This window comes from Apus apus, chromosome 1, assembly GCF_020740795.1.
Source record: "Apus apus isolate bApuApu2 chromosome 1, bApuApu2.pri.cur, whole genome shotgun sequence".
Classification (NCBI taxonomy): domain Eukaryota; kingdom Metazoa; phylum Chordata; class Aves; order Apodiformes; family Apodidae; genus Apus; species Apus apus.
This window is the reverse complement of record NC_067282.1, coordinates 141,373,817-141,400,629: the sequence shown is the minus strand read 5'-3', so window position 1 is coordinate 141,400,629 and position 26,813 is coordinate 141,373,817. Positions and strand designations below refer to the sequence as shown.

Sequence of the window (26,813 nt, the reverse complement as noted above, 5' to 3'; positions counted from 1 at the left end):
TCCTTAAAATCTCTGGATTACCTGAAAAAAAAAAAAAGGAAATACTGTCTTACTTGCTCCTATAGAGAAATCACCTAAAATTGTAGTCAACCACAGAAGTTTGTAAGTCACACTGAAAATACCTATTAGATCCATAAACCTTCAATTTCTTGGTGGACAATGACTTATCCTGTCATTAAAACCTGTAATTTGAGCTCCGCCCCTGACTTTGAAATGAGTAACCCTTGCTCTTGCCGAACAGATTTCCCAAACTAAACTTTTCCATGAAATATTGGATCAGCGCAAACATTAACTGGCACGGGCCCCAAGTCCAGCCTGAAAAATCCTGGGATTAGCCTGCAGGTGTCTGCAACATGGTGTTTAGACAGTATTTCAACTTTAGGTGACCATGATCACACGGGACAGTGGAAGAAATATGAAAACAAATAAAGTAAAAGATCAAAATATTCCTTTTCATAAAACTTTATTTATTGTGTATGATTTTGAAAGTTTTTCTATTGTAATCATATATTGGTTGCAAAGCAGTCTTTACCAAATGATACTTATACCATGACAAAATGCTGGCAGACTTGTCCAGTACACAAGTACCACCTTTTGCTGCCAAGTGCATTTATTTTAGACTGTGTGATACAACCAGCCACAGATATTCAGCTGCACTGAAATGAAATTGGCTTCAGCAGACATTCAGATTATTGCAAGAAGCAAAACACTGGCCAGGACTTCTTCATTCCTCCAAATGCTTGCTTTTGTGTTTTTCTGAAATTCACATTGTCACAAAACCCAAATATAAGTTCTGTTATACGTGAAAGCATCTATACCAATTAGAAAGAAAGAGGAAACTGTGCTACTTATTATATCTAATAAGAGGTTATGTATGAAAAATAGAGTAAGAAGTAACCAAGTCAAACAAAATGTTAGAAAAAGATAACTTGTTTCCAGATTCCCTTAAGTATTGCTGCCAAACTGTCTACTGTTTTGCCAAGTAAACAGCTACTACTGAGTACTCCTTGTTAGTATCTGGAAGCAGGAGATAAAAATAACATTAAAATCCTGAACTAGTGGATTTTTTTTAGTGAAGCAAACATGAATCTTCTCACAGACAACAAAATTCTCAAATTAAATAACAGATACAAATTTACCCATGTTTAGATCAACAGTGGTAAAACTGTGGTAAAATTCAGACCCACAGGTCCAGGCTGAAGATGAATTCATAAATGTGGGAGTACACTTGGCTGGGGATCTTGTTATTTCTTTTTTTATGGTTGCACTTAAGGAAACGATACAGTAAAGAGTGTCATGAGGTCAAGAAGCTATCAGATCTTGTGGCTGACAGATCTTATACTGGACGAGATGGGTTGTTACTTTAATGTTGTCACTGGCAAATTGTCAGTATCTGTGTTGTGGATTCAACCCATTTGGCAGCTCAGCCCCACACAGTCACTCACTCCTTCCCCTCAGTGGGATGGGGAAAGAATCAGAAGGGCAAGAGAAAGAAAACTTCTGGGTTGTGAATAAAGACCGTTTAATAGGTAAAGCAAAGCCATGTATGCAAGAAAAGTAAAACGAGGAATTAATTCACAACTTTCCCCAGGCAGGCAGACATCTACACATTTGCAGGAAAGCAGAGCTTCATCATGTGTAACAGTTACTTCGGAAGACAAATGCCACAACTACAAACAACCTTCCTTCCTCCTTCTTGCCCCAGCTTTTATTGCTGAGCGTGACATCCCAGGCTGGGGTATCCCTGGAGTCAGATGGGATCAGCTGTCCCAGCTGTGTCCCCTCCCAAATTCTTGTGCACATCCTGCCTCCTCACTGAAAGGGCAGTGTGAGAAACAGAGGTGGTCTTGATGTTGTGCAAACTCAGTTCAGCAGTAACTACCCTAAAAGAACCATTGGCTAGATAGAAGAATGCAGAAAAGAAGTCTTCTGCATTTTGCTGTTGCACAATTAGCCAAAAAAGCTCTGGATGAGTTACTTGAACATAAGCCCACTGCTCAGAATCATGTTAGTACTTTTATTTGAGACCCTGCAAATCTAAAATTTTGACATCTCTTAGTTAATCTTATACCCCTAATACTAATAAAAAACCAAACAAGTTTACATATAGTATTCAGACTAAAGACTGTTTTACTTCACAGCAACATAGAGATGACTTCTAATTACTCTTTATACTAATTGTCTCAACAAAAAAGAAAGATTAGCAGATGAGATTTCAAAAAGTAGGTATTAGTATATACATAAACTCCTAATGGAATTTCAAAACGAGATAAAAAAGCTAACACATACATAGGAAGGACTCTTCAAAATCAGATGGGATAAATAAGTCTCATGGTACTTAATGTCTGGTCTAGTCTAAGTTAGCCTGGGGACATCTGCATTTCTTTATTTCCATACTCCCCAAAATGGAAGTTTTGTTTAGGTTATTTTAGATGTTGTCTACTGTTTCTACCAGATAGCATGTGCAAAGAACAGGAGCTCCTCTTGATATACTTTCCAACTCCAAATTTAGTTTATGAAGTAAAAAGGTCTAGCAGATTACCAAACTGGGCTGCTTTGCTGGCCACAAATTTCCTGCTTTTACTTCATCTGGAGAAAACACTTCTGCATCACAGTTTACATAGAACTTTTTTGCAGTCTGCTTTCATGCATCCAGCACAAAGTATAGATTATACTACGCCTCCACTTCCAAATACAGATATAAAGTGTATATTTGTAACTGCTCATTCTCATATAACTGCACATTGTAACAATCCATACATAGATCTGCATGTAGAAGTACAGCTTTCTCACATCTTCCACTTATTTCTGAATTGGCCCCATCTTACGTAAAGATAATCATGCAAGATAAATACAGGGCCTAAACAAATAACTCTGTCTTTTATCAGGGTTTAAAATAGGCTCAACACTCTGTTGTCAAGAGTTATCCCTACTAGTTTACAAGTAACCTGCCTTCAAACTTGCTGTAAGGAGAATGTTTCGGAGCTGGAGCAGGAGACAGGTTTGAATTACCTGCATTTACCTATTTTTATGCAGAAAGTCAAGATTACAAACATTACTCCAACACTCAGTAGACCTGCTTTAATGGTAAGACTTCCCAACGCTGGCTGGGGTATATTCAGAACACACACAATACCCCTGTGAGTCTCTATGCCCATCACATGCACACAAACATAAAGGTATACTATTTCTCAGCTAAATGAAGAGATTACTGTTTAGCACATTCTAATACCTCCTTTAGAAGAGTGGCATTTTAGGAAGCACTGAATTACTCTTCTCTTTCAGCACATCAAAAAGCAAAAAGGATTCCTTCAATTGTAACTGCTAACCAGCTAGTTACAGCCCTTAAAAGCTGCAGTCTAATCATTTTGACTGCCTTAACCACAAACAGACTCTGAAGAGGAGCTGACATCTTCAGTATTTAATCCAACACAACACATACTTACATCTGGCATTTCTGTACAGTAAAAAAGGGTCCTGCAGCTGGAAATCAAGGTCTTTAGTAATAGGTTCTGTTCGATTTTCCATGCTTAGTCTGTTCATAATTGTGAATCCATGCCTTGGAGAAGCCGATCTGAAAATTATCAATTAGAAATCAAGTCAAGGAAAAAAAAGAAACTACTACAATTTCTTTGTTGTATAGTTCTCCCTAAGTGGTTTTTTTTTTTTTAATTTCTAAGAGATACGACAAAACTAATTTTGTTGCCAAGGAAACAACAACTGACTCTTGCAGTGTTTCATGCAACGCTTTTAATTACGTCAAAAGCTGACATTATGTATGAGAAATAGCAGAAGCAAAATTGGTCTCACACTAGCTACAGAGAGTGTGCCACATCTGTGATACTACCAGTTGAGGTTCAATGATTCAGTCACAGCACAATCACATCTGCATGTCCAGTTTTCACTTCAAGTTACAAGGCCTACAGCTTCTGAACAGACAAGATTTTACAGAAAGCCACTCTGTCCGAGACCATAAGCATCACATTATCCAAACACCACCTTTAACCCTATAGTTTCTCCTTACAGTAGAGAACAACAATTAGGATGAGTCAGTAACGGGCAAGAGCAAGTTATCTTTTAATGCTCAGGTTAACAACTGCAGACAGTAACAGTCATCACAGACAGGATTTTCCATACCATCTGAAGCATAAGAAACAATGCAAGGGTGGTGACACACTGGAACATGTTGCCCAGAAAAACTGTGGATGCACCATCACTGGAAGTGTCCAAGATCAGGCTGGACAGGGCTTTGAGCAACCTGATGTAGTGAGAGATGTCCCAGCTTGCAGCTGGGGGGCTGTACTAGATGATCTTTAAAGATCCCTTCTCACTGAAACCGTTCTGTGACTCTAAATCATTATGCTTGTTCATGGGGGTTACACTTCAAGTCAGGTAAGTTTTATTATTGTGAACTGTTAAACCTACCTACCATGATCCTAACAGGTGATGTTACTTTCCAGCCAAGCATGACCATGAAGTAAAAGATGATGGCTAAACATTTGGGAAAAGTGCCATCTCCAGTAATTGCTGGTGGGTGAATTTCTCTATGAAATCCAAAGCACAGGAACCTTCCTTATGGGATTGGAGTCAACATAAAACTAAACACAAGTGATAGCCTTAACAAGAGTCCTTGTTTGCAACAGTCAGTACTTCACTCAAAAAAACCCAAGCAGAACTACAAAACCAAAAAAACCAGGCCACTTCCACTGGTGTTAACCCAGTCAGTAGCCTGATTTTTTTGACCATTCCTCAGAATTCGCAAAGATAAGATAGGTGATAAATAAGTCAGCTCAAGTAAACCAGTTACATTACTTTACACTGTCATAACAGTAATGAGAAGCAACAAAGGTAACATCAGCAGCCTCCAACCTGCAGTCTGTTGGCAACGTTTTTTCCACAAAAACTAATGACACTGTTCAAAGCCACAGGAAATTAAAGTTAAAACTGCTGGGAAGGGCAATGTGTGATGTTACTCACAGCTCCTAACCTTTTTCATATTATTGCCTATAGGGCAGCCAGGGTAACAATCTCCGCTGTAAATGGAAACTGCCTCCAGTAACAAAAAGAATAGTGAAAGATCACAAATGCTAGAAGTGCCGGGTTACTTGTTATCAGTTTGGGAGTTTAAAGACCAATATACTAGAGAAATACTACTTCTGTTTTGCAGTAGACAACTAGCCACCTCCAGCTACTGCTAGCATAACTAAGGTCTAGGTTTTTCCACTTGTGGTAGTAATTATAATAGCATCTTACCTCCACCTACCTGAAAGCAGCTTCGAAAAATTACTGATGATGATTTCCACTGCTGCTACAAAAGAGCTCAAGAGATTAAAACCAGCATTCCGACTTCACAAAAAGCTCACAGTGTCCTGGGCCTCCCTGTCAGTTCACTTATACATCTCTCAAAAAAAATCTCTTGCATTCTCAGTTCTCCTAGCAGATCCTCATCAACATAGATGTTGATGGAGAAAGCTGCTGCTTGGGCATCCCATCCCAGCAGGTACTGGAAGATCTGCTTGCTGTATTATTTTCTGATTTTTAACAACAGTCACAGGAGAATGCTGGGGCACTAATTTGGAAACCCAAACAACAGATCTAAGGCACATGCTATAACAAATTATGTAAGCAATGCTCTGAAAAGCCACAACAAGTGCTGTTGCTAAAAGAAAGAATTAAAACCACACAAAATATTGGAGGAAATATGCATAAAAAAAGAGTAACCAGACACAAGCAGTATGGGAGTTTCCAAAGAATGGCACACAGCATTTTGTAAGTTCTGCTATTCCCTTACTTTGAGAAATACATTATTGAATTCACTACTTGTTTCTTGTTCAAACACCTTTTGAACTGCAATGCTAAACCCTATTTAAAACAACACAACAGATTTCCATGGTTTATTAATCTTGAGATTTAAAGAATATTTGGAGGTTTTATCCAAATATAAGGTGATGCCTCCTTCCCAGTGTTTACAACCCTGCATTTGCCTCTACGATTTTCAGTTTCTTTTCACCCTTGAACAAGGAGAAGCACTTTACTTCATTCAGCCATGCTACATCCCAGTTAGTTTTTCCACATCCACAGGTTTCACCTGTAGACATGAAAGGATGTCCTCACCTTGTGTAAACAAACAGTGTTCCCTCCACATCGGTCTTCTCCTGAAGAAAAGGAAAGTTAAGAAAGTTGAAATCAGGGCAGTGCTTTGCCAGCCATCAGTGAGCTCCTCGCCTTTGTCTCTGTTTTACCAATACTATAATTTACACCTCTCTCACCTAGGACATGAAAAAATAACTGTCGCAAGCCAGCATTGGGGGGGGGGTACTTAGACTTATGTGGGGAAGAAAAGAACAGTTTCCCACAATAACTAAACTCAACTTCATCAGCTGGTGATGAGAGACTAGAGCTAGCACAGGTCACCATACAGCTGACCCAGGTTTTAAGACAAGATACAAAAAGGCTAAAGGCTCAACACCATGAGGCTAAACACTGTACCGGGTTAATTCTCTGCTGTGTCCAAGGGTGACAGACAGGCCAGACTCAGGGAGGGAAGCTTCCAAGCAGCACCTGCCCTCAGGGGTGACGCTCGGGGTAGGAAAGGGGGAAATCAGACAGAGGGTTGACTGCATGGGTTCTTCAAACACAGGCCTTAAGCCCCACCATTACAGAACATGAAGAACCACCCCAAACAGCCAGTATATTACATCACCGAGATTCCCTAAGCTAATTACTTTTTAAAAACCTTAAATAGCCTTTTCACTGTTTGTAACTCCCAACACTCGTAGGTCCATGCGCGGGTTCCATTACAGATTCCGGGACAGCAGAGCAGGCCCTACCGCCCGGTTCAAACCCCAGCCTCCTACAGCCCTGCCCTGCAGGACAAGGCCCCTACAGCCCCACAGGCTCCTCACAACCGGCTCCCCACGCTGCCCCCGCAGCAGCCCGCGCCAGGCCCAGCCCGCCAGGCCCAGCCCCTCAAGCAGGGCCTCGCCCCCATCCCCCCCCCTCCCCCCGCCATGGCGCCCCGCACCCAGCGCGGGGAGGGGGGCGGGGCCTGCGCGCAGCCACGCCCTCCCGCAGCCACGCCACGCCCCCCCGGTGGGCGGGGCCTGCCCCGCCGCGGGCCGTACCCACTGGCCGGCGCGGTGCCCGAAGGTGTAGAGCGCCACCTGGCTGGCCACGTCCACGATGCCGCTGATGTAGGGGTCGTGCTGCCGCAGCGCCGCCAGGCTGATGTCCAGCCCCTTGCCCGGCGGCCCGGCCGCCGCTGCCGCCGCCGCCATCTTGCCCCCGACAACAACACGGCGCTCCTCGTAGGCGCGACCAGTCCAGCGCCGAGAGGGAGGGAGGGAGGGCGGCGGCCCTGCCGGTGGAGGCGAGGGCGGGCGGGATGAGCCGCGGCCCAGGCGCTGCAGTCGAGCGCCGAGCGCCGCCGGGGCGGGATGGTTGCCGTGGGAGACGGGGCGAGCGGCGGGGCGGCCCGGCGGGGCCGGCTGCGGGAGGGCCGGGCAGACCCCGCCTCGTCCGCGGGGCCTCTGCCGCCAGGGAGGCCGCTGCCGCCCTCCCGTCCCTCGGCGGCAGCTGCGCACCCCGGGCGCGACGTGGTTTCTGCGGAGAACCTGCCGGCCGGGGGGCGGGAAGGGCCGCCCGGGCGCGGGGCTGGCGGTGCCCAGCAGGGAGCCCTGCCCCCAGCCCGGCAGCCCCGCTGTGAGCCCGCTAGCCGAGCGGGAGGAGGTGGGGAGCGAGCCTCGAGGTACCGGGCCTCGGGAGGGCCGGGAGCCGCCCGCCCAGGTGGAGCCTCCGCCGCTTAGGCTCGGCCTCACGGACGGCCTGTGTTTGCTAGCACAGACTCGCAGGTTTCTGCATAGAACTTGAGGGAGAGAGCAGAACGAGCGCCAGCGAAGCCCTCGCACGGCCCTGGTGTATGTACACACACACACAGGCGTGACAAGCAACTGAAGCATGAACGAGCATGGTGTGGTAGGGAGACACACAAACAGCAGAGGAGCAGATGGACAAGGCCATGCATGAAGTTAGTAACCTTGTTTTCCTGTCAGACACATACTTATTATTAATCTATTGATAGCAACGGTTTACAGCAAATACATGAGCTTTGACGTGGCATGCGGATAAACTCAGTATGTACTTGGATTCAAAGTATTTGCTTAACTGTCCAGACTGAACCCCCTGCGGAAGCAAGTTTTTTTTCACTTCATCACCTCAGACTAAGGTAGCAATTTTGGAAGGAGTTACCACCTTCTGATACAGAAGCAACAGGGTGATGTATTTCCTTCCAGAGAATGGGATACCCTGGAAGAACTAAAGGCAAAGTAGTGGAAGCTATCTTATTGGTTTACAATATCCCCGACACAACACAGAATCACAGAATGCCAGGTTGGAAGGGATGTCAAGGATGTTTTTAAGAGAGCAGTAGCTGCACATAGAGGGTGAAGTCTGCCGTTTTGTTTTCTTCCATCCTTTTCACTGTAGGGCAGATGGAGCCTGTAGTATAGAGTGAGCATCTGCTCTGAAAGGAAAACGGCAAGCCCAGACGAAAAAGCTTCCATAGTGTGAAGTAGGGATAGAAGAGAACTGGGAGACAGCAACCTGGGAATTCATAGGATTAAATGTGAGAACAGTGAGTCTTTTGACTGGAGTTAAGAATGGGCATCCTCTCAGAAAGGACAGAAAAAGAGGCTGTTCTTTGGGGATCGAGAGAGAACACATAGGTTATGTTGTAGCCCAAAAGGCCACTAAAAGTTGCATTACTAGGAATAAGGACCCACATCTTGCTCTGCAAGCATGTAGGGCAGAGGAAACCTCTGTACATACCCAGTTTTTATAATCCATCTCATTCTTAGTTTCCCTTTTAAAGCCACCTTGTTTCAGTTGGGGCTGTAATGAAACACTGCTTTAGAAGTTAGAAGTTTCTGGGTGTTTTTGGTATACTCATGGTAGGAAAATGGCTCTATGCAGTTCTGTGGCAAAGCAAGGAAGGTAATATGGGCTCATGATGGGCAAGAGAAACTGCTGTCCTTGGTCTAGAAATGAAAAGAGTAGAACAGCAAAAAAGAAAAAATAGTAGCAAAGACATGTTGCTTAAAGAGTGAACAGATGCACAGTCATCACTTTTTGCTGTTTAGGTAGTCCTCAGTTCTCAGTTTCCAAGCACACTTAACCACATTCCTCCTCACTACCATCTCATTCCATTTTTTTTGGCGATTCTGCTTACAAAAGGTCCCAACTTGTCACCAAGGTATTGAAGTGTCAGACTCTTTGAGTCGTACTCCTAGAGTTTCCAGATACCTTTGAGCACTCCAACAATAATACTAACAAAAAAGGCACCTTGCTTGCTTTTATGCTTTTTTCTTTGTTTTGTTTTTTTGCTTTTGTTTGGTGTTGGTGGTAGGGAATGGGTATTACAAAGTCCCATAGGGAAGATTGTGTTATGGCAACTGTATTTCAAAGGCTATTCATTTGAACTGAAGATAGATACTCATAACTTACCAGGAAGGAGAAAGCAGTATGCAGAATTTAGAAGGTGTATTTCAGCCCTGTTCCAGTTGAAAAAAATAAATAAATTACCAAAGCAGAAGTAAGGTGTCTTTCAGCATTTACAACTTACCTTGTTTCTGTTGTTGCCAGGCAGTAACCAATACTTGAAGCCTTGCATGTTTGTAATGTTAGGGAAATAGACTGACCTGATCAAGTGTCTTCTGTGCTCAGACAGTCCCCTAGCCCTGTGTTTTCTGAGTCAGCAAACCTGTCAAGCTTCTGATCCAGGCTTTTTATATTTTCTGTTGCATGGAGAGGTAGCTTCTGCTGGTTCCAGCTGTTTTGCTGTATAAGTGGGATGCAATTGCTCCTTCCATTTAGCCTGAAGTAAAAGTACTTAATAAAGCCATTAGTTCTGCCCTGCTTTATGAGATCACTTGATAGTAGAGTAAATTTTTTCAAAACAAGATCTTGTTCAGAACAACACTGTGAATTCTCACTACATCTAAAGATTTAAGGTTGTTTTAGCAAAAATGTCACAGCTTAAAACTGCATTTATTTGCTTACAGTCAGTAATCCAGTAGTCCATAATAACTATCAAATTGAGTTAGAATGATTTAGTTGTAATTCGTTTATGAAACAAAGTAGTTTTCTACATTTCAAAATGTCATAACTTCATTAAGTATATAATTAGAATGTCACATTTTTGTCTTCCTCCCACATGGATATTACTCTGTTAAAAAACCTCCACACCTATGCTTTTGAAATTATATGAAAGGGATTTTGTGTAGGTAATATCCAGAGTGATTTAAGGCAAAATCCACACGGCATGATAGTCTTAAGGTTTCCATTGCTAATAAACATTGAGATGGTTAGGCCAGACCTTTTCACAAGGGTTGTTCAAACAGATATTGAGCCTTTGCTTCATGTTCAAGAACATATGGCACTTTTAAAGGCTAAGCCATGCCTCTTACAGTGAATGATTGACACTTGAGGTTATGATTTTATGTGAATATATTTGGTGTGAATATATGCTGGGCATATGCAAACCCTGTCCCAAGTCCCATCCACTCAGTCTTGCCATTCTGGCACCTTGGTACTGTACTGGCACAGGTCCATATGTGGCCACAGTGTGAATCAGTCGATCTGGGAAATGAACTGATTGAAAAACAAGTGTTCATACTGCTGCTGAGATCATAGCTTTGACTGCTTTCCTACCTGTTCACATTAAGCCCTTTCTCTGAACAGCAATTTAGAAAAAAATAAACAGCAGGAATCACATGAGAAAATGTAGTGCTAAGCACCTCATTTGATTCACTTTATGGAATAATGGAATTGTCAGAGTTGGAAGAGACCTCTAGAGATCATCTTGTCCAACTCCCCCACTAAAGCAGGATTGCTCTGAGCCTATTACTCAGGACTGTATCCATGTGGGTTTAGAATATCTCCAGAGGAGACTCCACAACCCCCCTGGGCAGCCTGTTCCAGTGCTGTAACCCTTAACGTAAAGAAGTTTTTCCTCATATTTAAATGGACTTCCTGTGTTTCAGCTTGTGTTCTTGTCCTGTCACTGGGAGCTACTGCAAAGAGTTTGGCTCCACCCTCCTTGCACTCACCCTTTAGATCCTTATAGGCATTTCCTCTTCTCCAGCCCCTTTGGAGTTGTTATTACATGGTAATTGCCTTTTCCATTTTATTCCTCCCCCAAGGCTGCCATAATTTTCTTCTCACTTTGACTGGTGACACCACCACTGCCACTGTTAACAGAAAGAGTGCTGAGGCACTATAAATAGGATCCTCTTACTCCATCCAGAGCCACTTGAATATTTTTGCATGGTGCTTTCAGCATGCCTGCTTGCTGGGTAGCAGTGGGTTGCTCTCATGGAGCCAGGATGACCCTACCAGGCTTGGTTTCCCATGCTCCACATATTTCTGGGGATGTGCTCGCAACTCTGCAGTATGATACCTCCCACCTCTTGGGAACCAGTGCCCCTGTGGTTTGTGCTGGAGGCTAGCAGCATCCCTTCCCAGACACTGTTGAAATCTACAGTCTTTTCAGCCGCATTTATTACAGGCTCTCAGAGGCCAGCTTTAGAGTGCCTTCCTTGTGCACAAAAGTTGAAATTGCTTGTTGTGCTGTTGGACCACTTCTTAGCTCCAGTCCTAATTGTTAAAGCAATTTCAGTCTTTTTGTTAGTAATACATTACTTTCCAAAGGTTCCTTAACAAATACAGGGTCATACTGTAGTTTTATCTGGTGCAGAGAAACTAAATTTTGTTACTTTCATTCCAATTCAAAACAGCTGCCCCCTACCCCAGCCCTCAAATAAATGCCAGTGCATTATTAGCAGGCACATGTGTGCCTGTTATGTTACTCCCTGGTGAAATTTATGAGACCATGTTGAGATTTTCTGCAAATGTTAGTCCTCAGAAGAATGGGATAGTATTCTTTGGCATTGTTGGTTTTAAATTCTGATATTATGCGTACTGTGTATGAAATAACTAACTATAATTTCCTATTATTTTCATTTGAAGGTTGTTTTTTTCCTGCATATAAGAGCCTTTTTACCAAAAGACTTTATTTGTTTTTACTTATATTTTGCTAAGGGATTCTTATAATAACTCTACACTTTTTCTTTTCCTGTGCATTTATTTGCAAGATACTGAGCTTTACCCTTTTTATAGGCCCAGCTTCTGCCAGTGGCCTAGCTGGGGGACAACTAGAGGGAAGTTTCCTGCTTTCCATTAATTGAACTACAGCTTTTCCTTTCTAACTTCCTAGGTAAATATTCTTCTTCTGGAGTGAAGAATTCTTTTTGATTTAGCTTTAATCACTTTTCAGAGGGCATAATCTGAGCTGAAAATAAAAATAATACTAGGAAAAGACTATTTCAGGAGGAGAAAGGGAGAGGCTGTACCAATATAATTGCCTTGAATTACAGTGTTATATGGGAAAAAAAAAATCTTTCTTGTGTACAGCTAATCAGTAAATATTCTGCTTTTTGTCAGTGTCAGATTTTCAACGCTTTAAGTGACCATATGATTTCAGTGTCTTTAAGTAGAGCAGAAATGAGAAAACAATAAACCTAAAAAAAGATTTTTGTGCGTGAATTATTTTTTCCCCAATTATACAGCCCCATGCAAAGCTACAGGCTAGCAGATGAATAGTTGGAAAGCTCCATGATGGAGAAGGACCTGGGGGTGCTGGTTGACAGCCAACTTAACGTGAGCCAGCAGTGTGCCCAGGTGACCAAGAAAGACAATGGCATCCTGGCCACATCAGGAATGGTGTAGCCAACAGGAGAAGGGAGGTGATTGTGCCCCTATACTTGGCACTGGTGAGGCCACACCTGGAGTACTGTGTGCAGTTCTGGGCCCCTCACTTCCAGAAGGATGTAGAGTTGCTGCAGTGTGTCCAGAGGAGAGCTACCAAGCTGGTGAAAGGTCTGGTCCTATGAGGAAAGGCTGAGGGAACTGGGATTGTTGTAGTTTGAAGAAGAGGAGGCTGAGGGGAGACCTCATTTCTGTCTACAGCTACCGTAACAGAGGTTGTAGGGAGGTGGGAGTTGACCTCTTCTCTCAAGTGAGTAATGACAGGACAAGAGGAAATGGCCTGAAGCTGCACCAGGGGAGGTTTAGACTGGATATAAGAAAGAATTTCTTTACCGAAGGAGTGGTTGGACCGTGGAACAGGTTGCCCAGGGAGGTGGTGGAGTCACTATTCCCGGAAGTGTAGAAATGTAGATGTAGTGCTTAGTGACATGATTTAAGCACTGATTGGGTAGATTAGGTTATGGTAGAGGGATTGGATTATGGTTGGACTTGATGATCTTCAAGGTCTCTACTGACCAGGATGACTGTATGATCCTATGATTCTATACTAGCTGGTACAAGAAAAGGTTTTACCTTTATCCATAAACTTTACCTGACTTCTATAACTATACAATTGTGAGTATGATTCGGTCAGATCTCTTATTAAAATTCTAGATTATATCCTCCAGTCTCTCCCCAATGCTGATAGTGTTCTGAACATACGTCGTTGGTTTTCTTGCTATAACAAAGAAAAAGTAAGTAAAAACTTGTTGCCTTTTTCACCTTCTTTGCTTATTCAGTGTAGTGGAAATCACTGAATTCCTTCAGTAATATTTCTTACAAGGTTTAACTTTACAAGTTCCTTTACTTTCACGCCCATAGTACTTTAATTACAGTTTAAAAGTATGACACTGGATTTTATTATGAGAAGGCAACAATTTTGGGCTAGTATTTGAGTTCTTCAGTAATTTTGTTACCACAACTATATGTGTTTATAATCAATAAAATATTGCTGATAGCCATTACCTTATTTTTTCCTGTTTAACTCACAGAAACTGTTTTGATCTATCATTCTTTAAACAGTTGATTGGCTGGGCAAACCACCAAAATACTGATGAGGATAGGGCATTCCTGCTATTTCCCATAGGTTAATAAGATATAATAATAATTACATCTTAACTAAGATAATACCTTTCCAACCACATCTTTCTGGTAATCACTATTTAAGTTGGCAGAATCAAACACCTGTAGCTGTAAAAGAGCTATTTTCTAACTAGTTACAGAGAAGATGGCCTAATTTAATTAATTCCTAATGTGAAAATTTCCATTAGATAATTACATTAAACCAGGACCTCATTTTTGCACCTCACCTGGCATTGGAGCACTTGCCATATTAAGGAAGAGGAGCCAGCACAAAGATGTGCTGTTGTTGCTGCTGTGATGAAGCTGGTAGCAAAGCTAGAGGAGTCTGGTCAGAGAGCTGGGATTTGGGGGGCATAGGGATTTGTTCCTGTGATGCTAAAGTAGATTTTTATTAATATGAATTCTGTAGGTTTAAATCAGCTTGGTTGTTGGTGGTTTTTGTTGTGGTTTTTGTGTGTGAGTGTGATTTGGTTTTTTGTTGATTGAAGAAGTCAGGAGAAGCTCTGAATAACTGTTACACCTGAAGCTGTTGCAGAGTTGCTTTATTAAAAGGCTTTGCATTAATGCCTTCTCAATTGACAGAAGTATCTCCTTGGGTTTTGTTGGAGTTTGTCTTTTTGGTTTGTTTGGGGTTTTTTGTTGTTATGTTGTTTGTTGGTTTGTTTTTTTAAATTAATAACGTTGATGTTTCTTTAAGACTGATAAAGAATTTCATAGCTTTAGACATAAGTGAATTAAGTTAGTGAGGTGTAACAATACTGAATTCTAGAGAACTGCAACGGATAAATGATGATATAAGGGAGTAACCACGCAAGTAAAGTGGGGTTTCTGCCTCAAAAGTTCCTCCAATCTTTTTTTGTTTTTAGTAGGTGCTTATGGATATTGCCATGGGGAAATTCTTAAGATGCTAGTGACTATTTCATATCTGCACCTGCAGGTAGTAAGAGCTTCCAAAGATTCTCAAAAAAACTGTAGTTAAAGTTAGGCTTAAAACCTATTATACAAATCTTTTAATGTGAGAATATCTAACTTATAATAGCATGATCCTTACATTTTGGCAGAACACTTTAGGTGACCATTTTTATTTGTCACTTGTTTTATTTGGCTAGCAAATATCAGTGAGATATTCATTTTAATGTAAACTTCCTTTCAAACTGAACATTGAGGTTTTTTCTTGTGCTATGCAGCACGTTGCAGTAAAGATCCACAATTACCTCTGTCCTTTAAATGGAGTTACTTCTTCGTGAAACTTTAAAATGTTTCATTTTTATTTTCTTTCTTCATTTTGATTATTATTTGTATTGCTCTAGGGTTTGTGGTTGTGGGATGAAAGGCTAGAGTAGAAAAATAAGATTTGTGTAACTGTTGCAGAAGATAAAACTTGATAACATTTGAAGTGTTGCCCTTGGAAACAATGAATGCGGTCTATCCCTGGTTGTTAGGAGGGATGGATTTGGGCAAAGGCACCTTCCAGCAGCAGAAGATTTAAACTCTTTCAATGAGATTCTGAAGTGGAAACTGAAGATATTAGCACCACAAACCTCCAGTGGGTATGTAAGTCTGGGTTTATTGCATTTGTGTGAATTTGTTTCCCCCAGTGAATTCTGAGAGCAGCGAAGGCATTTGGCAGTCCCTCTCCTACAGTATGATTTTGTCATTTTCTGGTGATGCTGTACTATGTTTTCTGTCAGATTAAATTTACAAGTGTATTACCTTGCTTGACAGAAACATGAGCCACACAGATTTTTCAAATAAAAACTTTCATAAGTAGTTAGAGATTGAGGTTTCTTTCTTCCTTCCTCTTGTTTTTTTTCTGATGGTTTGCCCAAATTTGTTAATTTTAATATAATCTTAAATTAATATTGTAAATAATCTTCAGCTGAGCTTGCTTTGTGATCTACAGTGAAGCTGCTGTGTCATTTAAGTGCTAGTAAGCCTAATAAGACCATGTAAACATAAAGCAGGTTGAGGCATATTTAAGTTAGCTTTTTCTATTACTTGTTCTTGATTTACTACTCATCTTTAAGGAAAGATCTTTCTGAAACTGTTTTATATGGCTTCTGAGGGAGATCAGTTATTAACAGATCAGATAATACAATGTTTTTCATGATGCTCTCAGAATTGCAGAACGGTTGAAGTTGGAAGTGGCCTCTGGAGGTCATGTTGTCCAACTCCCTCAAGCAGAGCCAACAGGAGCAAGTTGCTCAGGACCTCCCATACTCCAATGAGGGAAATACCACAACCTTCTTTGACAGCCTGTGCCCACACTTGGTCAGTAAAAAAAGAAAAAAGTGTTTCCTGATGTTCAGTGGGAATCTTCTCTGTTTCAGTTTGTGCCTGTTGCCTCTTTTGCTGTCAGTGAACACCACTGAAATGAGCCTGGCCCTGTCTTCTTTGCACCCTCCCCTCAGGTATTTGTATTGATAATATCCTTGTGAACCTTTTCTTCTCAAGACTGAACAATCCTAGGTCTCTCAGCCTTTCCTTATGGGAGAGATGCTTCAGACTCTTAATCATCTTTTTAGCCCTTCACTGAACTCTCTCCAGTATGTCCAGGTCTCTCTTGTACTGAGGAGTACAGAACTGGTCAGTGCCCCAAATCTGGCCACAGCAGTGATGACCAGAAGGGAAGGATCGCCTACCTTGACCTGCTGGCAAGATTTTGCCTAGTGGAGCCCAGGGCGCCATTTATCTTCTTTGCAATAAAGACACATGGCTTGCTCATGTTCAACTTGGTGTCGACCAGGATCCTGAGCTCGCTTTTCACCAAGCTGCTTTCCAGCTGGGTGGCCATCAGCATATACTGCTGTGTGGGGTTGTTCCTCCCCATGTGCAGGACTTTGCACTTCCCCTTGTTGAACTTTATGAGGTTCCTCTTGGCCCACTTCTCCAGCCTGTTGAGTTTGCTTTGGATGGCAGAATGACTCTGGTGTGTCAGCCACACCTAGTTTGTGCCATTTGCAAACTTGCTGAGGATGCGCTCCATTGAAGAGGAGTTTAACATCTTAAACAACGTATTTAGATCTTGTTTTAATCAATATGATTTTTCCCCCCTCCCCTTTCTGATGCAAGACCTAGCAGTTTGATTTCATCTCTGAATCAAAAACAAAAGGCAGCGGGGGGTAAGGGGAAGAGAAAATGCATGAGAGAACTTGATAGATTGGATTATAAAGGAGAGAGAAGGATTGGAAGAGAGCTAGTGATAGTATGGTGTTACTGTTGACATAATACGTGAGCATACGAAGTGGGGAAGCAGTGTGCATGTGGAGTCACAGCTGATGAGATGAGGGGACAGGAGAACCAGGAAAAATGGGGTGGAGTAGAGTAGGCAGAGCTGAGATAGAGGACAAGGTTTCCCATGGTGGAGTGAAAGGCAGGACTACCATAGGGACAAAGCTGAAGAAGGCTTGTGGTGAGAATGAAGGACATGCTAGGAATAAAATGGAATGAAAAGAACAGTTGTGTGGATCTTGAGGCAGAAAAATTCAGGTAGGTTTTATAATTGGAAAGAGAGGCATGTTTCGAGGTGTTGATGGAGTTAAATGCAGAGCACAAGGATGGGTAAGCAGTGTGCTGTCATTACTGGAAACTGCCCTTCTGCCACAACCATTTTTTAGGTCACTTTAATCACTGCTTGTGACATGACCTAGTTGGAAGTGGTTGCTGTTACAGAACAGAACGTATGGAGAATCTCTCCTCATGCAGCACTGAGCAATTAGGAACTAGATACAGCATCATGTATGTTTTCTTTCTCTTTGTCTCTGGGTGGTTTCTGAGGGATACAGAACAACAGACATTTTCTTTGCCTGCTTGAGGAAGAAAGGGACATAAATTTAAGAGTTCTGTGAGAAGTTGGTTGACCATCAAGGGAAATGTTGCAATGGTTGAGGAAAACATTTAAGAAAGGAAAAAGCTTGCTAAAAGGCATCAGTATTTTCCCTACTACTTGGCAACAGTTGCCACAAGATGTAAAAGCCCCCTGTACAGTTCCAAGAGAGATGATACAGTCTAACATTTTCAAATGTCTTGGTATCATTGATTTCAACTGATAAGAAGCAATTACATTTTATCCTAAAAGTAGCTGTATGTCAATAGAGACTGCAGTTTGAAATGTAGTTTAGAGGGAGGAAAAGGCGTTGGGTACTATTTTTAACGTTCTATCTTGGATATTGCTGTTTGCAAAAATTATATAAACCAAGCTGTTTCGTCTGAGCTTTGGGTAGTAATGTATGTGTGTTTGTATACAAAAAAATCCCAAGTCAAACCAAACCAAACAAACAGACCTAAAAGGGAGGGGGGCTTATTTTACTTGTTAAAAAAATCTCAAGCAATGAGACAATATAAAGCTTTTCTGAAGTTTGATTTCCTGAAGTATTTGGTTATCTGCACCAACTGCATCGATTATGACTCCAGTTTCATTCAGTGTAAATGGATAACATGGCTTGGCTTTTGGCTTTTCCTTTTCACATGGCATACTGACCTTGTTATGCTAGGAGAGAATTATGGCCATGCTCAGTTTGTAGTTTCATTTCTTTTCAGGTGTCCTACAGTACTGAAGAATACAATCTTTGTTCTGTGAATCAGAATACTGTACTTGAACTGCTACAGCAACAGAAAAATATTATCCTGATTTTGCCTTTTCCTTAAAAGTGACTCTGAACAGATCTTGAAAGCAAAAGCAGTAGCAACAGGAATGGAGATTCCACAGTGTTCCTGGGCAACCTGTTTGTGTTTTATCACCCTCCTAATGAAAATTCTTTTCCTTATGTCTAATTGGAGTTCTATCCTTTGTGACTTGTCTGCTGCCTCTCGTCCATTTACTATGTACCTCTGACAAGAGGCTGGCACTCAGTTTTTTATACCCTCCCCTTGAATACCCCAAGACAGCAAGGTCTACCTTAGTAATTTCTTCTTCAGCCTTAACAAACCCAGTTCTTTCAGCCCCTCCTCATGTCATGTGCTTCAGTCACCTAATTTTCCTAGAGGTTCTGGACTTCCTCCAGCATATCAATATTCAGTACTGGGTAACCCAAAACTGGATGGGGTACTCCAGTTGTGATCTCACAGAATGACTTTCTTGTGACCTGCTGGAAACATCTTTGCTAATTAGCTGCAGGCTGTGGTTGGCCTTCCTCACAGCCAGGGCATGCTACTTGCTCATGTTCAACTTGTCTACCATGATACCTGGTCCTTTTCTGCAAAGCTGCTTCCCAGTCTCTGTTGGTGCATGGGATTACTCCATCCATGGCACTTACCATGTTCTTGGGAACCTCATGTGGTTCCCATTAGTCCATTTCTCCTGCCTGCTGAAGTCTCTCTGGATAGCAGCTCCACTGGAAGGCCTAAAGACAAACCTTACTAGGAAGAAAAAAACAGAACAAAACCAAATGAAAATATGAGGCAAAGTAAGCATTGAGAACCTGAGCCTTATCCATGTCCTTTGTCATTAGCTTCCCTGCCAGACTAAGCTGTGGGTCCACATTATTCTCAGCCTTCTTTTACTGCCAATGTGTTTACAGAAACACCTCTTGGCTTTCATATCTTTGACTATTTTCAGCACCTCCTGAGCTTTGGCTTTCCTCCATCCCTGTATTCTTGGGCCATGTCTGTCTATTCCTTCTGGGTACTCTTTTGGTATGTGTTTTTTTTGGTTGGTTGGTGTTGTTTGTTGTGCTTTGTTTTTCTTTGCATTTGAGCACAGATAGAATGTCCCTCTTCATCCATGCTAGCTTTCTGCCATGCTTTCTTCGCTATTGACCATCAGAATTGCCTGTTCCTGTACACTGAAAAGGGGGTCCATGAGGACTAGCTACCTGTGCTGGGCTACTTTGTCCTGCAGAGCAGTCTTCTGTGGGATTCCATGCAGCACATTCCTAAACAAGCTGAGGTAAATCCTAAATTCCAGTTGTGATTCCATGATTCCACTGTTTTCCTTGTTCACTGCTCTGAAGATGTTGAACTGCAGCATATCATGTTTGCAGCAGCCTAAGTTGCCCTTGGTCTTCGCATTGCCCAGCTCTTCGTCCTTTTTCATGAGTAACAGGTTAAATGTCTCTCCCGGTCATATTGTTGATAATCTGCATACAGAAACTGTCTTCAACTTCTTAATGTGATTTTTCACGAGAAGGTCATTATTTTATGAAATGCCTAGTTCAAAATTACAGACTGAAGAAGTTAGTTTCCAGAAGAACTGAAGTTTCCAAAACTACTGGGTAATTACCCAGACAGAACCTTTTAAAGCCCTCCCACTCCTTATATTAATAGGAGCCACAATATTCCCATGCTGACTATGAGGGGAAAAATCAATACCAGCAAACATACATTCATATTGATTTATCTTCCCTTTTGGTTTTCTAATTTAGTAAAGGCTACTAATGCAACATTACATAAAGATTCTCAGGAGAGTAAAAAGGCTAATAAGATCAGGTATCACTGTTTGTTCTGTGAAAGTGAACTGACTTTGCTTTGCAGATTCAATTGTTGAGTTGCCCAGTACAGGAGGGCTAGTGTATGCGTTTGAGCAATGTGTCAGAGGCCTTTATTCCAGGGAAGAGGACCAAAAAGGATCCATCAAGATTACTTTCTAGAATGCAGGCTCAGCATGCTGTTAGGATCTGTGCAGTGAAAAGGAGAGGTCCAAAAAACCAAATACGAAGATTTATTTTTTTTCCCAAATAGTATTCCAAGAAACGTATGTGTATCTGAATGTCTGGTTATGCATGTCTGTTCAGAGCAGTTAGTAACTTTTGTCAAACTAGGTTAGAAAAGAGTACAAGTTCTTATGCAAATATTTGATTTTTAAGATATAATTTCATGTGTTACACAAGGAAAAAGGAATGTGTTATGAAAATGATCAGTTTGCTTTTCTTACTCATTCTAAACAAAGTAAAGGGAAGCAAATGAGGGGATGAATGTTTTTTATCATTTGAAAACTGAAGTTTATGACTGTTCAGAACACCAGAAACTTTTCTTGTGGGGAAAATAAGTCAACTAAACACATACATGTTATATATTTAGAGATTAAATTTGGACTTGATGTAGTGCAAGCTATCGTGTGATTGGAATTCTATAAAGTTTCAGAAATGAAGCTTATTACTTTTACAGTGTACACTTAACATAACCATATAAATTCTGTAACTATTTTTTGCTCTGAACATTAAATCTCAAGGCAGTCAACCTTCTAATTAAAACATATACCACTTGTCATATTAAAAACATGAAAGTGCAACAAGTTTTAAAGTGGAAACACCATTATCTGTACTCTTACTGTACTTCATCTATATGCACAGATTCATAATTGGAAATGCTTCCTGGATTCCACACAGTTGGGGTACTTTTCCCCCCACTTTTTGAGGGCAGGACATTAATGAAGGCACTGTTAAAATGTAGGGCATTTCTTTATCCTAGCAAAGGACAAGGAAAACAGCAGATTACTGAAAAATAATGCTGAATAATTAGGTCATTGAAGGCCCAGGCTCATAGAAGTATTTAGTGTCCCAGAATAATAACTGATAATCTGCAGCTGAAAAATCACATTTTCAGGATGCTTGTAAAAGTTGACTTCTGTGTCCCAAACCCCCAGTTCCTAAATTTTTTAACTTTTAATGGATTTGGTCATTCTACTAGAGATGTAAGTGGAAGAACAATCTTTGTCCTACTACAATTGATGGAAAAGTAATTTCAATTAGTCACTTTCATAGTCCATCAACAAATCCTTGCTTAAGAACAAGGACTACATCCTGGAGTAGCAAGTGATAAGGTCTCTATCTCCAAATGGCCATGAACTCATAGTTTAAAAAGAACTGTGTTCAGACTGCTCTTTCCCAGTTGTCCATCAGCAAAGAATCTGACTCCTCCCTAGAGCTATGGTAATACTAATTTGGTTCAGTATAGAGATGTGCCTTTTTCCTAGGGGCAGAAATTTTACTGTAAATATGACCTCTTTACTCAGTCCTTTGATTCCAAAGGTAAAAAAGAGAAATCAATATAACAGAAACTAGCACTTGAACATAACTCAAATATTGTAAGATATAACTCCATGGAAAGAGAATTACGAGGTTACTCAGCCAGGCTTAATTCTTATTTCTTTCACTTAGTCTTTTGGATATAATTTTCTTGTTATATGTCTCCTGAAACACACACTTTCATCCACCCCCAAATGTAAATATATATAATGTTATTACTGCACAGTTTATTAAAACAGCTGAAACATTTCTATTTGTATCCCTTATTTTGCCATATGAAAAATGAGTTACTGATAATAAGTGTAGGTGATCATACTGTTACATCATCTCTGAAGATAAAACAGGGACTACAACTGCAGAAGATGTGGAAGCTGCTGTGTCTGAGCAGAAGAATGCTAGACAGCCAGGTGTGGAGTTCTAGTCTAGCTTCTGAGATCAGAGACTCTTGTGGTCTGGGATGTTTATGGCCCTGTACTTTGTGTTTTTTCCATACTGAGCATATGGAAGCCTCAACTCTTTTATGGAACTTTAATTTGACAAGGTCAAAAATCATGTAGATGAGAGAAGGCCTTGAAATTGTCAGATGGTAAATCCTAGCTCTGAAGCATTTATTACTCATTTTCATGGCAAATTTCTAGTGAATATGAATTTTTGAACATTATAAGGAAAAGCACTTTCTACCCTTCTCCTAGAAATTACTTTTTTCCAAGAAACGTGCAGAATAAATTCAACCTGCAACCTGAGAAATTTAAATCTGAACAGTTAAAACTTTGCTAACAAAAACTTCAAAGAACGTTTTGTGGTAATGTTTCCTTGTATGTATGTTGTGTAAAAGTGGATTATTTTTAAATGAAAATCAAATTACAGGATAGAATTTAGTAACACCATAGTTCACGTGTGCTAATATGGAATTTCACTTCTTTGATTACAAGATCTCAAATAACTTCACAGCTATTATCTCAGTGAGATGCAGAAATACTATATTCATCTTATTTTAAAGTAAAATAGTGGGGAAGGCTGCAATTGGTCAATATGAGTGAAGAGGCAAGATACATTTGAGGTTAGAGATGAAGTAACTTAGCAAGTGCTTTGTGTTAAACTTTGAAACTGCAGCTCTTCCTTCTGAAATGATCTTTAGGATAAATGTAATAGTTCCATTGTTGTTTAGGATGGCTGCATTATTCACTAAAGTCAATGTGACTCTGACTTCAGTACGTTTTGAGTTAGGGCTCTTATTGTTGCTTATACAGTCACAAAATCTTGCTTAGTGGCAAGGGTCTATATATATTTTCATGGCCCATGTTCCTTTGTAGGTAGTGCTCTGCATGTCCTGCCCAGGTGCCTAATCAGTGAAACAGCAAGTATTTTAGATGTTTACTTCTGTCATTTTGGCCTGGTTAGTGCAAAACCATGACACCTGTGACATCTTATCTAGAAAAAGTCTTGCCAACACACAGACCAACTTGGAAATTATTCTGCATAGCTCCTAATAGAGGCCTGTCTTGGTGCTCCTTATTTAAATAAAGCCTATTGACTCTAAATTAAATGAGCACTATCATAAAACCGTTTAGGTTGGAAGGGTCCATAAAGATCACCTAGTTTCAACTCCCCTGCATGGGCAGGGACACCTTCCACTAGACAAAGTTGATCAAAACCCCATCCAACCTGGCCTTGAGCACTTCCAATGATGGAGTATCCACAGCTCCTCTCGGCAACCTCTTCCAGTGTCTCACCACCCTCACACTAAAGAATTTCTTCCTAATGTCTAACCTGAATCTCCCCTCTTCCATTTTGAAGCCATTACCCCTTGCCCTATCACTACGTGCCCTTGTAAAAAGTCCCTCCCCAGCTTTCCTGTAGCTTAATTTGTAATCATCTCCACCTTTTATTTCTAATGCACTAGTCGGTAGTTCTTCATCTCATGTAGCTTGGTGAAGTTATTAACTTCTTTACAACTAAGGATTTGCCCATATGAATGAAATATCTCTGAAGATACTAAATACATCATCTGCCTGTAGAGTTTTCTGCTGGTGACAAAATAATGAGACATTTTTCCTAAAATATTTCCAGTATTTAGAAAGTTTGCCAGTATTTGCATGTAAATGATGCAGTTTACCTCCCTGATATGTCAGTAAATTATTGTGGTCTGCATGGACACTATTTTTCTGAAATCATCCTCAGCCTTCTTCAGAGGTTTTTTTTATTAATGTTACTTTCTTGAATAATTCATTTTCTGATCAATAATTTTCTTATCCGAGGAAGGAAGGCCTACTCATAGCTTTCTCCTGTCACTGTTTGTCCAAATGCCTGGGTGATATTAGCAAAATACATGAAACAGGTAAGTCAAAACTCAGTCTCAGAGAGTGAGATGAAGTGATGGATGGGAAAAGTAATACAAAGAAATCACGAAGCACACTACATCCTGTAATGAGGGAATCTGCCTGAAGATTCAAGGTGTTTGCAGCCTTGTGTTCCTCTAGATCGTATTACTTCTAAAAGTCCACAAAACTTTTACTGCAAATAAAACCTTTTCCACCTGATGTTAGCAGGAAGACTTCATGTCCTTGTGTGAAACTTAAGCTTAGTCATGGAAAGCCACATGCATGCCATGATCAGGTTTCTTTCTTGTAACTGTGTCTCCTTGGAGCTCTCTCTTCATGTGAAATCTGGAGAGCAGAGTGTTTGGAGAGAGGAACCCAGAGCATAGAGGAGAGGGAAAGATCAATTTTATCCATAGTGTTACAAAAGGCTAAAAATCTTGGAGGTATTCCTAGGCAGAGATACAACTAGAAGTCAGTAATCAGATGTCAAGTGTTTGTTTCCATTTCTGCAAGTTTCAGCAGTAACTACCCTGCATTTACAAATCTACTCTTCTCCCCCTCACCCTCCCACCCCCAGCTGGGAATGCACTAGCTTCCATGGTGTGTCACAGATAGAGGGGAGAGAAAGGAAGATGTCAGTACAAACATCCTTACTAACTGTATGTGGTGGCTGGGAAGTAAAAGGTGGAGGACAGAACTGTTTGGCTAAGTCAAGGTATGTCTTGAAGCCAATGTTAAGGAATAAATTGTTTTTCTGTCATTATGGTACTTTAAATGTGATCTGAACCCAGAAAGCTAAATAGGATTAAGATGGGAAAAATAAGAAGAAAGTATGTAGAAGATGAAATGCATTATGATATTTTAAATAGTGCCAAATACTAAAAAAACCCAAAGCTAAAATAAGCTGCTAGTGTTTTTTTTGTTGTTTTGCTTTGTTTGGGGTTTTTTTTTTAAGAGGGAAAGAAAGGACAGCTAGTACATCTCTTTTATTCAAATACAGTGTCTTTGAAGATATACTCTGGCTTATCCTTTTGAACTTAACAGTTTTCAGGTGTTTACTAACCTACTGAATAAGATAAAGTGTCTGTAATAACAAAGGTCTTCGGTAATTCAGAGGTCATTGATCTTCCTCTGATTATTCAACAGTCATTGTCACTTGGATGTTACATATGACAACACTTTTTTCCTCAATGTTTTGTTATTATGAGAGTAAATTATTCAAAACACCTTCTTTATGTACCACTTGTAGTAACTTCCACGTGTAGGCTGACATTTTACTCACTGAGTTAATGATTGCCAGGTACTTCCTCCCCACTTTACAACTCTTGGCTCCGTTCACTCGGTGGGTGTTTTTTCCTTTCAGAGCTCAAGATCATTTATTTAGAGAGGAGAGTGCAGTGTGCTTTTTGCTTTGTCACGTGTTCTGTGACACAGGTAGCTGCAGGTAAGTGGTACCTTCTTGCATTCAGAAGAAAGAAGATTCTGAATCTTCCCATCCTGCTGCATGCGTGTTTTCTGGTGGGAGAAGATAATTCAATTGGTGATGCATTCATGATGTGTGTTGTGGTTTTTCAGGTCTGGTTCTGCCAGATGTGCAGACAGTAACAAGCCAAATGCAGTCCTTTACTTTTTTGTCTACAAATCTGGGTCTGGCATTAGTTCTAATTGTTTAGAGTCACACAACAACATTTTTTCCTTTCCTTTAACCCTATACAAGGGAGAGGGCTGCTAGTGTTGCAAAATAGAGTCACAGCCTGTTGCAATCAAAAGATTATTAGATTCTTGTGTTTATGTGTGTTCTGATGTGAACCAATCCATTATGTCTGTTTTGTGTTCTTAGGGATGCCTATTTTTATGTGGAACTTCCAAAAGCAGACACAGTTCACTGGTATTTATTAGTGACCTTGTCTTGTCCTCTGAATTATGGACAGTCTGCTTTGAACATGGGGAAATGCTAGTAGCAGCCATTATGTGGATGTTCAGGTTTCCTTGTAGTTATTTAACCTCTCCAAGGCCCTGCTGCAGTTCTAGAAGTAGGGAAGGGGGAAAAAAAAAAAAAAGAAAGAAACTGAATTATGGGTGTTTAAAACTGAAATATTTATAGAAGCAGTTTTTTATTTAAAAATAGCATTTGTGCCTGAGAAGATCAGATGTACCACTTGAGTAGGAAAAACAAAACCAGAGTTTAGTTGATATTAATAATAGAAATTGCTTGAAATCTTGAAAACGTAATTTAGCTGGAAATATTTTCTTCCAGTCTAGGTTTTGAAGTGTTTTTGTATTACTCAATGTTATAAAGAAAAAAAAAATCTGTATTTCTATAGTTAGGGGTTACAAAGATAAACAGTTTGATTACTATTTATTAAGGAAGAGGATATACCAAGAATCAGGATATACACTGTAGAAATTAGAACTTTCAAATTAAAGCATAGGCAAGTAATATTAGAAAAATACTTCTTCTTACTGTGGGAAGATAGGATTCCCATCTATCACCAATAAAGTGATGTAAATTAAGATGAAAATGTGTTCTAGAAATAGATTAAAATTAAAAACTGGACTATTTAGGACGAAAAGTTTCCTTAAT

General features: G+C 40.6%; 2 protein-coding genes across 9 annotated transcripts in view; one reads left to right on the top strand and one right to left on the bottom strand.

Annotated features, from left to right (window-relative positions):
- The window catches only part of DCP1B (decapping mRNA 1B), a 51,273-nt gene extending 43,957 nt beyond the window's left edge, over nt 1-7,316 (bottom strand). For 3 of the 8 annotated variants that reach the window (XR_007888368.1, XR_007888366.1, XM_051607957.1), the window contains exons 1-3: nt 7,125-7,316; nt 6,115-6,155; nt 3,447-3,574 (exon numbers count right to left, since the gene is read on the bottom strand). Coding sequence is in view for 6 of the 8 variants with exons in the window: in XM_051607957.1 (XP_051463917.1) it covers nt 3,447-3,574; nt 6,115-6,155; nt 7,125-7,277 (322 nt within the window). In the remaining 2 variants the exon portion in view is untranslated. The other 5 variants (XM_051607971.1, XM_051607980.1, XM_051607988.1 and 2 more) reach the window with 5 other exon arrangements.
- CACNA1C (calcium voltage-gated channel subunit alpha1 C) overlaps nt 1-26,813 on the top strand; it is a 478,569-nt gene that overhangs the window by 5,515 nt on the left and 446,241 nt on the right. The window lies entirely within an intron of this gene.